This window comes from Gigantopelta aegis, chromosome 15, assembly GCF_016097555.1.
Source record: "Gigantopelta aegis isolate Gae_Host chromosome 15, Gae_host_genome, whole genome shotgun sequence".
NCBI classification, from domain to species: Eukaryota; Metazoa; Mollusca; class Gastropoda; order Neomphalida; family Peltospiridae; genus Gigantopelta; species Gigantopelta aegis.
The window spans coordinates 32,318,339-32,331,588 of NC_054713.1; the positions used below are offsets into that span (position 1 = coordinate 32,318,339).

At 38.9% G+C, this 13,250-nt stretch overlaps 1 protein-coding gene across 2 annotated transcripts in view; it reads right to left on the reverse strand.

Moving 5' to 3' along the window:
* The window catches only part of LOC121390489 (protein split ends-like), a 108,672-nt gene that overhangs the window by 35,071 nt on the left and 60,351 nt on the right, over positions 1–13,250 (reverse strand). For both annotated transcript variants that reach the window (XM_041522320.1, XM_041522319.1), the window contains exons 3-7: positions 12,034–12,147; positions 10,808–11,032; positions 3,478–3,650; positions 480–591; positions 113–201 (exon numbers count right to left, since the gene is read on the reverse strand). In XM_041522320.1, the coding sequence (XP_041378254.1) occupies positions 113–201; positions 480–591; positions 3,478–3,650; positions 10,808–11,032; positions 12,034–12,147 (713 nt within the window). The remainder of the gene's footprint in view (positions 1–112; positions 202–479; positions 592–3,477; positions 3,651–10,807; positions 11,033–12,033; positions 12,148–13,250) is intronic.

Sequence of the window (13,250 nt, forward strand, 5' to 3'; positions counted from 1 at the left end):
CGCTTCCCACAATTATGTCATTACACTTGTTATTACACGTGTGCTTTGTATGATTATTATTAACTCGGTTATGTTGAACCATATGGATAATAAAATAAAATCCAATACTAACCAACTCCTTCGTGTGCTTCAACTTTAATCTTGGTTCCAAAAAACAGTTTCCCCTGAGAGGCCTCCAAAGCTTTGCTTACATCTTCAGGTCTGTGAATAAATATTTAAATATATATTTCATACCTTCAGATGTTTACCAGAATTATTTCCAAAGCAACAAAGATACATAAAATTATAAACAGTAAATGAAGACATTCTCCATTACTATTTTACAACTCATTCTTTTCTTTTTTTTAAAACATGGTTTGTCACTACTGGTTACAACATACACATACTGTCTTAGTAATAAACTATTTCTTTTAATAAAGTTTTCATTTAATCCCGGGTTGGACTGGTAGAAGACTAGTAAGTAAAGTGCTAAGTGTTACCTTCTGAAGCTGACAATGGCATAACGATTTTCAGAGTCTCCGCACACCTGCACAGACGTAACTTTGCCATGTTTCTTGTACTCATGGAACAGACCATCACGCAAGCTGGTATCTGTCAGATGAAAAGAAGAAGTTGACTATTAATGGCTGTTAAATTATTTGTTTAAAAATATGTATTGAAGTACAGATGGACATGATACGAAACAGTTGACTGTGATGGCCGTGACGATATCATGGGTTACAAAATATTTACTGAAGTACAGATGAACATCATACAAAAAGTGGACTATAATGGCTGTTACATTATCATGGGTTACAAAATGTACATCATACAAAACGTTGACTGTAATGGCCGTGACATTATCATGGGTTACAAAATATTTACTGGAGTACAGATGAACATCATACAAAAAGTGGACTATAATGGCTGTTACGTTATCATGGATTACAAAATATTTACTTAAGTACAGATGGACATCATACAAAATGTTGACTTTAATGGTCATTACATTATTATGGGTTACAAAAAGTTGACTGTGATGGTTGTTACATTATCACGGGTTACAGAATATTTAATGAAGTACAGATGGACTTCACAAAAGAGGTAGCTCTACCACTTGCCCATTTCATCAAATGTAAACTTTAAAAACAACTAGCAAATTTATAAAATTTTGGGGAAATAATTTTATGTAATTACCGATATTTTGTTGGTAAATAACAGAATATCTGCTGTTTTTAAGGTTCATAGATAATTTGGCAAAACTTCTGCTCATCCAAAGTTAGCCCTGAATACGAAGTAGTACTTAAGAGCTCACAGAGAAATATTTTTGTTTGATTTGTTTTAACGACACCACTAGAGTCGGGGCTGTGGCACTCGCCAAATTCCGAATTTTAAGGACAATTGGTGAATATTAGTTTAATTTGGTGAATATTAGTTTAATTTGACGAAAACAATTTATGTAATTATTAATATTTTGTTGAAAAATAGCTATAGATTTTGCATTTTTTAAGATAATTTGGCAACATTTTTTTATCACTGAGAGCTAGCCCTGAGAACACACTGATTTATTAATTTGAACAACAAAAACATAATAAGTGATCAAAACCGTATCTCTTCACAATGCAGAGTCAAATGAGCATCTGGCAAAACAGTGGTCGATTCCATGAATCTCTGTCTACTGCTTTGTCTGTAGGTCAGCCACTTTCGAAGGAAAGACAGACATTACCTAGACTATACAACATTTTAAAAAAAAACTTTATTACCCAAGATCACTGGCAATGTCACGGTTGGGGTGCCTTGAATCATCGTCTTACAATGTGCAATAACAATAAAATTATGACATATTTCATATATACATGCATGCACATCCAAATATATACATCCAGATATATACATACATTATATATATATATACTCTTCAAAAAAAGAAACGCAAAAGGGTACAAATGGGTTATAACTCCGGTTCATGCTTTGTGAATATAAGGTCATTGCATGTCCCAAACACATTCCCACGGTTACATTCGATAAAACGCAGCTACTGTACAATAAAGTTCCAAAATGTGAATATTCACAAAAACGCAGCCACGTGCAAACCATGTCACCACTGCACGTGCATTGTCTGCACGTGCAACATGAACACCGACAGTATAAAAGTGCAGGGTGTTCGCTTGCCTGGCCTCTGTATCTGGCCGACAGTTGACAATCCAGGACATGCCACGTCTCAGTGAACAGCAGAGAAACAATGCCATCGGGCGACTAGACGCAGGCGAATCCAGAACAGCCGTTGCCAGGGCATTCCATGTGTCCCCAAGCACCATCTCCAGACTGTGGGACCGTTACCAGCAACATGGATCAACACGTGACCTCCCTAGATCCGGTCGACCACGGGTCACTACCCCCGGGCAGGACCGCTACATCCGGGTACGCCACCTTCGGGAACGATTGACTACTGCCACCTCCACAGCCGCAGCAATACCAGGTTTGCGCAGGATATCCGACCAGACCGTACGGAACCGCCTACGTGAGGTAGGAATTCGTGCCAGACGTCCAGTTCGAGGTGTCATCTTAACACCACAACACCGTCGACTCCGACTGCAGTGGTGCCAGATTCATCGACAATGGCCTCAACTGCGATGGAGACAGGTGTGGTTCAGTGCCGAGTCCCGATTTCTGCTCCGACGTCATGATGGAAGATGTCGCATGTATAGGCGTCGTGGTGAACGTTATGCAGCAAACTGCGTGCAGGAAGTGGACAGATTCGGCGGGGGTAGTGTCATGGTGTGGGCAGCCATCTCACACACTGGCAGAACTGACCTGGTCCACGTGCAGGGCAACCTGAATGCACAGGGCTACATTGACCAGATCCTCCGGCCACACATCGTTCCAGTTATGGCCAACGCCAACGCAGTGTTCCAACATGACAACGCCAGGCCTCACACAGCACGTCTCACACCGGCTTTCCTACAGAACAACAACATTAATGTCCTTCCTTTGCCATCGATATCACCGGATTTGAACCCAATTGAGCATCTATGGGACGAGTTGGACCGACGCCTCCGACAGCGACAACCACAGCCCCAGACCCTGCCCGAGCTGGCAGCAGCCTTGCAGGCCGAGTGGGCCACCATCCCCCGGGACGTCATCCGTACTCTGGTTGCTTCAATGGGCAGGCGGTGCCAGGCAGTTGTCAACACACGCGGAGGCCACACCCGGTATTGACTCCAGATGACCTTGACCTTGGTGGTGTGTCCTATCACTTACTCACAATGGACTAGAGTGAATTGTGAACAATCCTGCAACATTTGGTAATTATCGGACTCACCATTCAATAATTAAATCAATTCTCCAAATGTTACGACAATGTGGTTTTGCATTTCTTCTTTTGAAGAGTATATATATATATATATATACACACACACACACACACACACACACACACACACACACACACACACACACACACACACACACACACACACACACCAATATACTACATACCACTTGATCTCAAGGGCAGCCCCGTCACACAGATCCCAAGGTGTTTCGGTTCTCCTGTACTCGACTGGTCATCACCACTCTTCGACTTGTCGGTCTTCGACTCTTTCGTCTCCACTGGCAACACCAGGCCTATTACTGAACTCTGAGGTCGGCTTCCATGACTACTAGTACGGCTGAAAAAAAAATTTAAAAGAAAAAAACTAAAACATTAGTAATGGATTCAACATTTTAAAGTATGATGCTGATTAATGAATATGGTAAGATCCGCTGTTTAGTAAATTCATCAATCGTGACTTTTAAACACAATAATTTGCCCAAATAAGTTCATGTAATGATCATGCTTTCTCCCATGGCTAGTGATATTCAGTGTTGGGCTAGTAAATAACTACTATTGCCATGCCCAACGGCTAGTGAATTTTTTCTGTCAAATGTTGCAGTTAAGTCTATTTTGTAAGTATGAATATCCTGCCGCCCCCCCCCCCCCCCCCCCCCCCCCCCGTTTTAGTGTTTTCAAGCTATATCTCTCTCTCTCTTTAGGTGACAATATTTAGTAAAATTGTATTAACGTAAAGAGGGCTTGTGAATTTTTAATTGTGGCTAGTATATTTTTTAAAATCACTGATCCAATGGCTAGTGGATTTTATAAAAATTCTAGAAGCCCTGAATGCTTGGTATTGTGTTTTAAAATACCTATTTAGTTGTACAGCTTCTGCAATTTCCAAAGTTTATTAGATAATTCGGTGAACTAGCCCTGCTTATCCAAAGGGTACAGACCTCTGAGAATTGCACAAAAACAAGTTGTGGTAACCATTTCATTTTTGTACATTATAACCCGTTATTACCATGTGAACCATGTCCTCAATTTAATACATAAACAAGAAAATCGAATATGCAAAATTTGCAAACAAAACTATCGTTCTCACAATTTTCAAACGCCCGAACATGCATTAAATATTTCTCAATTGATGTAAAATAATTAAGAGGTTGTTCACAATTATAAAAATGTTCTCGAGTACAAACTGTACGTTAGGGGTGGGAGCTGCGAGTATGTAACACCAGAGTACACTTTTAAAACAACACAAAATGCTACTAAATATATTCCTTACAAAATCAACGTGTTCAAAGAAAGAAATGTTTTATTTAACGACGCACTCAACACATTTTATTTACGGTTATATGGTGTCAGACATATGGTTAAGGACCACACAGATTTTGAGAGGAAACCCGCTGTCGCCACTACATGGGCTACTCTACCGATTAGCAGCAAGGGATCTTTTATTTGCGCTTCCCACAGGCAGGATAGCACAAACCATTGCCTTTGTTGAACCAGTTATGGATCACTGGTCGGCGCAAGTCGTTTGCACCTACCCATTGAGCCTTTCGGAGCACTCACTCAGGGTTTGGAGTCGGTATCTGGATTAAAAATCCCATGCCTCGACTGGGATCCGAACCCAGTACCTACCAGCCTGTAGACCGATGGCCTGCCAGGATGCCACCGAGGCCGGTCAACGTGTTCAATGCATGCATTTAGGTGAATGGGTAGGGGAAGATAAAAAAACCTACAGCTTGCTCATTACTGTGAACAAACACTAACCTGTAATACAATCAGAAAGTCGCAGCCAATAGTACCAGTGTTTCTGCCAGAAATAATTTTTTGAGTATGATGTTATGGAACTGAATGCAACCACAGTCGATAGGGGGTACAGGGATCTTCCCCCAGAAAGAAAATAGGTTAGGTTTAGGGTTAGGGTTCTGAAAATCATACAGTAATGATAAAGAGTAATTAATTTTGTCCAAACATTAACTTTAAAAAAAAAAAAAAAAAAAAAAAAAAAAAAAAAATCTGCCAAACATTATGGTATGGCGCTATACCCGTTTTACACTCTGGCAGAATAACCTGACTGTACAGATGTCTAAAATACCCAGGACTACCTCTCCCGCTGCGCATATTCACCAACTGTCAATCTTAAAAACAACTGGGGAATTGTATTTTAATTTGATATGATTGATATTCTATTGAAAAATAACTGGCTTTTCAGCCACTTCTGCTGAAGTTTAGTATCAGATAATAATAGTTCTGAAGTTTAGTATCAGATAATAATGGTGTTTGCCCAGAGCTAGCCACGAATATCCAATAAACTGTACAAGATGTCAGGTTATTTCGACAAGTCTGACTTAGGTCTATTCCAGTATTGATCAAACGGAGTGGAGTGGGTGGTATAATAATTCCTATTTTATACTTGGCAAATGTACAGAATTTTTTTTCTTTTTCGTCTTGTATGGTTGGCTTAAATAAAAACTACTGCGAGTTATGGATATATAATTGAACAGCCACTCACCCCGAGACATCGGATCAATTCTGAAACAGCATTTTAATACATAATCCAAGAGACTTGCCTAATTAACATCTGTTAGTGTGAAACAAATTTTCAACTCTTGAAAGTAGATCACGGACAAATATGCTGCTGTTACAAGAAGAAGAAGAAAAATGTTTGATATAACAATGCACTCAACACAGTTTAATTACGGTTATATGGCATCAGACTGCTGCCACAAAAGCCTGTGCCTGAACACTATTATTTGATCATTGACAAATACGCTGGTCCCACATAGGCTAGGCTATTTCTTCTGACCACAGTCGATAGGTCTTTCGTAAGGAGAATTGTCCCAAAGAAACGATGACATATATTATGGCCTTTGATATACCAGTCATCGAGAACTGGCCGACAAGGAAATAAATCAATGACTCAGGAAAGTCAAGAGCTAAATTACTAAGAACGAAACATCCCCATCACATCTCAAATATACAGAGTGGGATTCTCTTTCCGTGCATTCCTGATTTTGAGTCACAAGCGTAGATGGAATGCCAAAATATCTAAGTTACATAATTTTTATGCAATGCAGGAAACAAATATTTACCAATTATTTCAAATGTCCAAGTATGTCTCTTTCTCTTTGTGTGTGTTTGTGCACATGCGCATGGCTGTGTGTGTGTACATGTATGAACAGTTTGTTAACATATATACATGTGTGTGAGTATGTGTGCATGCATGTATCTGTGCGTGTAAATAAAGTTTCATTGATGTAGGAGTTACAACTTGTGAGATGAATGTGAAACTTTAATGCTGAGATAAACACTAAAATGGACACCATCAGAAAATAGATATTTTTTAACTTCATTCATTAAGGTGAGACGAAAAATACAAAAACAAAAACCACAAAACAACCAGAACCACCAAAACCCAGATTAAATCTGGAGATTTTCTATTCCAGTATCTAGCAGAGATACAATTTGTTTCGTTTCATGAATCCATCTCACAGAACTACATTGGACACCACAGTACTGTTATCTCATCAAGATCACATCTGTGTGAAAGTGTATGTACCAGACAGTATTATACGCAGTGTTCATTAGTAGGCCACAGTGTTCATTAGTAGGCTGCAGTGTTCATTAGTAGGCCGAAGTGTTCATTAGTAGGCTGCAGTGTTCATTAGTAGGCTGCAGTGTTCATTAGTAGGCAGCAGTGTTCATTAGTAAGTGTTCATTAGTAGGCCGCAGTGTTCATTAGTAGGCCGCAGTTTTCATTAGTAGGCCGCAGTTTTCATTAGTAGGCCGCAGTGTTCATTAGTAGGCAGCAGTGTTCATTAGTAGGCCAGTGTTCATTAGTAGGTTGCAGTGTTTATTAGTAGGCCACAGTATTCATTAGTAGGTCGCAGTGTTCATTAGTAGGCCACTGCAGGCAGTGATTTTCAGCAGCTACTACTGGCTACTTTTCATGCTTACAACTACATGTAAGCCTTATGGCATTCAGTGGATAGAAATGCCTACTTTTCTGACACCTAATAGCCGATGTATATTTTTGTGCTGGCAGGGCTCGAAACCGCCTGTAGCCAGGTCACCAAATGCGACCAATATCCTGTTTGAGAGAATTAAATATTAAAAAATAATGACGTTAGTCACTCAAATTATATTATCTTCTTTAGAGCTATAACATATGAGCCACTATTAATATTTGTATTCCACATTAAAATCTAGCTCGTGGTTCGCTTACCATAATTTGCCAACATGCATTATTATGTTTTGGGCCACCATATTTTTTGGCGAGTTTCGAACCCTGGCTGGGGTGTCATTAAATGTTCATGCATTTATTAGTTTCTCAAAAAGCATTTTAGTTTCAAAGCTATAACCAGGGTTTGACAAGTCCACCAGCCCTCGGTCCTGGCTACTGAATTTTTGGTCTGAACTAGTGAAATTATCAACTGTATTGCTACAATACACAGTGACTTTCTCAAACATTTGTCGAACACTGTTAGAATGAACACCAGGGCCCGTGCTTATAAAACTTTTTTAGAATACAGACTCAATCTCTAATGACAATCACACGCATACAATTTGCATGGCATTGTCATGACATTAGTGTATCAGACTCTATTAAGAGTCCCGAATCTAGACTCTAAAAGTTTTTATAAGCACCAGGGTCCCGTTCCACGTAGCGATCTTAGCCCTAAGATTACGTTAAGCACATAGCTACCCTATGCACTTAAGTTGATCTTAGGGCTAAGATCGCTTCGTGGAACTGGGCCCTGGCCAGGATACATTCTCTATGGGGAAAACACAGTATTCATCGATATACTTACATGATGCCTCTTGCCATTAACAATCTTCAGTCATTTACAGAAAATATCTCGGGTAAAGCATAAAAAAAGCATGTTTTTAACATGTCCAGTAGAAAGCCATTTGGCAAATCTGCTGTGGAAAAAACTGTTTTCAAAATGTCTAGTATATAAGGCCTTTCTGTAAATCTGTAGCGAAAACTGTTTTGACAGAAAGTGTCACACACAAAAAAAAACACCTGTTGCTGCGGGAAAAATCAGAGATCTAAATTGTATTCTCTTTACTGGTCACACGTCACAGTATCAGTGTTAGGTGTGGCTGTCATCACTAACTGACAATGCAATCAAGTCCACAACCTAACTGGCTGCCCTACCTTGTCTGCTGCTACGAAAACCACTGCCATTAAAGGGACATTTTTGCATTTGCTGCATTGTAAGAAGTAATAAAATACTTGTACGATTAAACTTACATATTAAATATATTTTCTTGTTTAGAATATCAGTATCTGTATATTTACTGTGTTTTTGGACATCTCAATATTTGTAAGAAGCCCAAACTGGATTTTGTCTTCAAATAATTTCATACGTACCAAAAAATACGTACCAAAAAATAATTTTTAGGAAATAAAATTAAATTTAACCTAGTACAAATATTAGAACAATCAAAAACACGTTTAATATACAGCCACTAATATTTTATGCAGAAAAATATATTTAATATGTAATTACAATCATTAAAAAGTCTCTGCTAGTCGACCGGCCTTGGTGGCATCGTGGCAGGCCATCGGTCTACAGGCTGGTAGGTACTGGGTTCGGATCCCAGTCGAGGCATGGGATTTTTAATCCAGATACCGACTCCAAACCCTGAGTAAACCACTTGCACCGACCAGTGATCCATAACTGGTTCAACAAAGGCCATGGTTCGTGCTATCCTGCCTGTGGGAAGCGCAAATAAAAGATCCCTTGCTGCCAATCGGAAGAGTAGCCCATGTAGTGGCGACAGCGGGTTTCCTCTCAAAATCTGTGTGGTCCTTAACCATATGTCTGACGCCATATAACCGTAAATAAAATGTGTTGAGTGCGTCGTTAAATAAAACACTTCTTTCTGTTAGTCGATAACATCTTAAAAATTGCAGCAAACTCAGGAATGTCTCTTTAAAAGTGCCACTGCTCTCAAAGTGCCTGCTGCTATACACTTTGTTATATGTCTAACAACACCACTAGAGCAGGGGTCTAAATAGCCCTGGAACTTTTTTTTATTTTACATGACTATTCACAACTTATAAAAACAAGTACCTGCTGCTATAAAATTTGTTTTGATTAACAACAACACTAGAGCAGGGGTCGAAATATTATCATCACGACCATTTATTTTCTGTTGACATCACAATAGGCTGGGAGCAGTTTCTTGTCTGTTGTCCTGACAATTATTTTACATTCGTATTCACAACTGATGTTGCTAGGTGAATAGTAGTATTTGTCACAAGTTATTTACATATAGTTAGCAGCCATGTACGCGAAATACACAAAACTGAACATAGCTATTAAGGGTCAATAAATGGCAGATTGATTTGTGAGAAACACAAAACATTTTTAACATCTTATGGGGATTCTAGAATTTTTATAAAATCCCCTAGCCATGGAATCAGTAATTTAAACAATTTACTAGCCAAGATTACAAATTCACTAGCCCTACTTTAAGTTAATATAATTTTACTAAATAATAGTAATAATCAGACATGTCACCTAAAGAGGGAGATAGAGCTTAAAAACACTGGGGTTGGAGTGGGGTCAGTATATTCATATTTACAAAATAGACTTAACTACAACATTTTACAAAAAGATTTTTTCAAAAAATCACTAGCCGTCAGGCATGGCAGTTGTAGTTATTTACTAGCCCAATATTGAATATCACTAGCCACGGGAGTAGGGCTACCATAATCTAGAAGTCCTGTCGGGCATGGCAGTTGTAGTTATTTACTAGCCCAACATTGAATATCACTAGCCACGGGAGTAGGGCTACCATAATCTAGAAGCCATATCTTATTTATTTTCCACAAATTGAAAATCCACATGTCAATTCAACTGCAATCTCAAAGATTGGTGTTGGCAGAGACTCAAAGACAGTTAAAATTAGATAGCCAATATTTTGTACTTAAGAAATTCCAAACCATTTCAGAGAGATTAAAATTAGATAGCAATTAATTTACATCACTAGGTCACTAGGACAAATGATATGTTATAAAAAAAAAAGTGAGAGCAGAAAGTATTACTAATTTGCAAATAATTTTAAACCTATAACTGAGATCAACCCCCCCCCCCCCCCCCCCCCCCAAAAAAAACCCCGGCCTCTGGGAATGGAAAATTTTTGTAAACCATTTATGGGTTACACAAAAACAAATTCAGGTAACCCATTTTTGTTTTTCACATAACCCGTCGTGAACATGTAATTGAAGTCATGAATTCAATGCGTGAACAAAAACTGGGTTATGCAAACTACACTTACGAGGTCTAAGAAAGAAATGTTTATTTAATGATGTACTGACGTAATTTTAATTTCAATGGAAGAGGGGTCGGTCAATGTATTATCTTCAGAATTATGGGGGTCCCACCCCACCCCTACTGAACGATCAGGTCACAGCTGACAGTATTTCCTTTGTAATTTACAATGTAAAGAAAAATGGAAGCAAAACAATGATCTCAATTTGTTTTTTACCTTCTTGATCGCGATCGGGATCCACTGCTGCGGGAGGACCAGCTCCCGCTGCTGCTCGACCGTGACCTTGAATGACTAGCTGACCGTGACGTCTTCTTGCGCACACGGTTGCTCGTCTGAGAGTGATGTGGTGATGATGTCCGCGACTTATCCAAAACTTCCTTCTCGCTAGAGTAATTTTCAGACTGTCGTAGCGTGCCCGTCTGCCGCTGAAAACTACCACTTCTGAAAGGAGAGGAGAGGAATGTTTACTTAAATTCAATGGCTACTCGTACAATATGGTTATGGCAACACTTGGTCAAAAGAGTTAAAAGTTGGGTGGGTGGTGGGTGGCGTTTAACGACATCACTAGAACACACTGACAGTGTTTCTGTCAAAAGGATACGAAGGGTAAATTTACTTATCCTAAAATCTCTGAAATTAATGAATACATTTTTATAATTATTAGATAAGAATATAGTAAGAGAACTGCTGTTTACAATTTGTCAAAGTACATGAAATACAGTGTCCAATTTTAAGATTTCAAACCCTTAACCACATAGAAGAAGTACTTATGAACCGTTTTGTTTTTATTACATACCCTCAAATTATTTACTGGCAGAAAGCCTTACTTGCTGATTAATCATTGGCTATTGCAAGGAAGGAAGGAAATGTTTTATTTAATGACGGACTCAACACATTTTATTTACAGTTATATGGTGTTGGGCATATGGTTAAGGACCACAGATATTGAGAGAGAAAACCCGCTGTTGCCACTTCATGGGCTAATCTTTTCGATTAGCAGTAAGGGATCTTTTATATGCACCATCCTACAGACAGGATAACACATACCACAGCCTTTGATATACCAGTGGTGGTGTATTGGCTGGAACGAGAAATATCCCAATGGGTCAACCGATGGGAATTGATCCTAGACCGACCACGCATCAGGCTATTGGTAATTCCGACAGTCTTAAGAGAGGAAACCAATTACATTTTCCATTAATAGAAAGGGATCTTTTATATTCCCCATCCCACAGACAGGATAACACATACCACAGCCTTTAATATACCAGTCATTGTGCACTGGTTGGAACGAGAAACAGCCCAATGGGCCCCACTGACAGGGATCGATCCCAGACTGACAACACATTAGGCAAGTACTTTACCACTGGGCTACGACCCACCCCCGAACATTAAACAGTCTAAATTCTAAGGCAAGACAGTGCCATCAAATCATGCTGTACCTTTCAAACTGCTTCCCATGTGGAAATTTTGTCTGGTTAAACGTCCGTTCCCTTGCTCGACCTCGGAACTGCTGATCGTTGGTGTATGAGGGGTCAGTTGTGTTTTCTTCAGTCCTGAAAATAAACAATAATATTAATAATATTAATTGTTTGTTTTATATACATTTTTTTTTTAAACCCAATAATATGAGAAAGAAGGCAGGCAGGAACTAGCTGTTGGTACAAAGAAAGAAAGAAAGAAATGTTTTATTTAACGACACACTCAACACATTTTATTTATGGTTATACGGCGTCAGACATATGGTTACGGACCACACAGATATTGAGAGAGGAAACCCGCGGTCTCCACTTCATGGGCTACTCTTTCCGATTAGCAGCAAGGGATCTTTAATATGCACCATCCCACAGACAGGGTAGCACATACCACAGCCTTTGATATACCAGTCATGGTGCACTGGCTGGAATGAGAAATAGCCCAATGGGCCCACCAATGGGGATCGATCCCACACCAACCATGCATCGAGGGATACTACAGTGCTTGAACTTAAGAATTTGTCTCCCAGAGCAATTTAAAAATAAAATTGCCGTGAGTGAAACGGCCCAACGGCAATTTAAAGCTTGTCCACAGCATTTGAAAAAAAGAAGACTTTTGCAGCAAATAAATACGACTGAAAGGTTATTTGCTATATGTAGACATATTTTAAATGTACTAAATGTTATATACTGACAGCTAATGTACACCAGGTGTAAACATTGAGGAACATTACCGACAGCACTTTTGTGCCGTCGGTGATATACTCCCGACCTACAGCAATTTATATCTCAACGACAGCAACTGCCGTCGGTGCCGTCATTAAGTTTGAGCCCTGTACTATTAAGTGTAACTCTATTAGACTAACAATGCTCTAGTAGGTACTAAAATATAATTTTTTACATATGGCAATTTAAAAAAAAAAAATTACAGTGAAAGATCACTTGCTATTAATGGAAAAAATGTAGGTTTCCACTAAGTGTACATGTCAGAATTACCAAATGTTTGACATCCAATACTCGATGATTAATTAAATCAATGCCCTCTAGTTGTGTCACTATACAAAAAAAAATACAAAAAAATTGATCAATGTGTTCTAACTGTGTCACTGAAAAAACACAAACTTTAATCATGTTAGAAAACGAAACCTCAGTATATTTTTAACTACAGCTATTTGCTAACAATG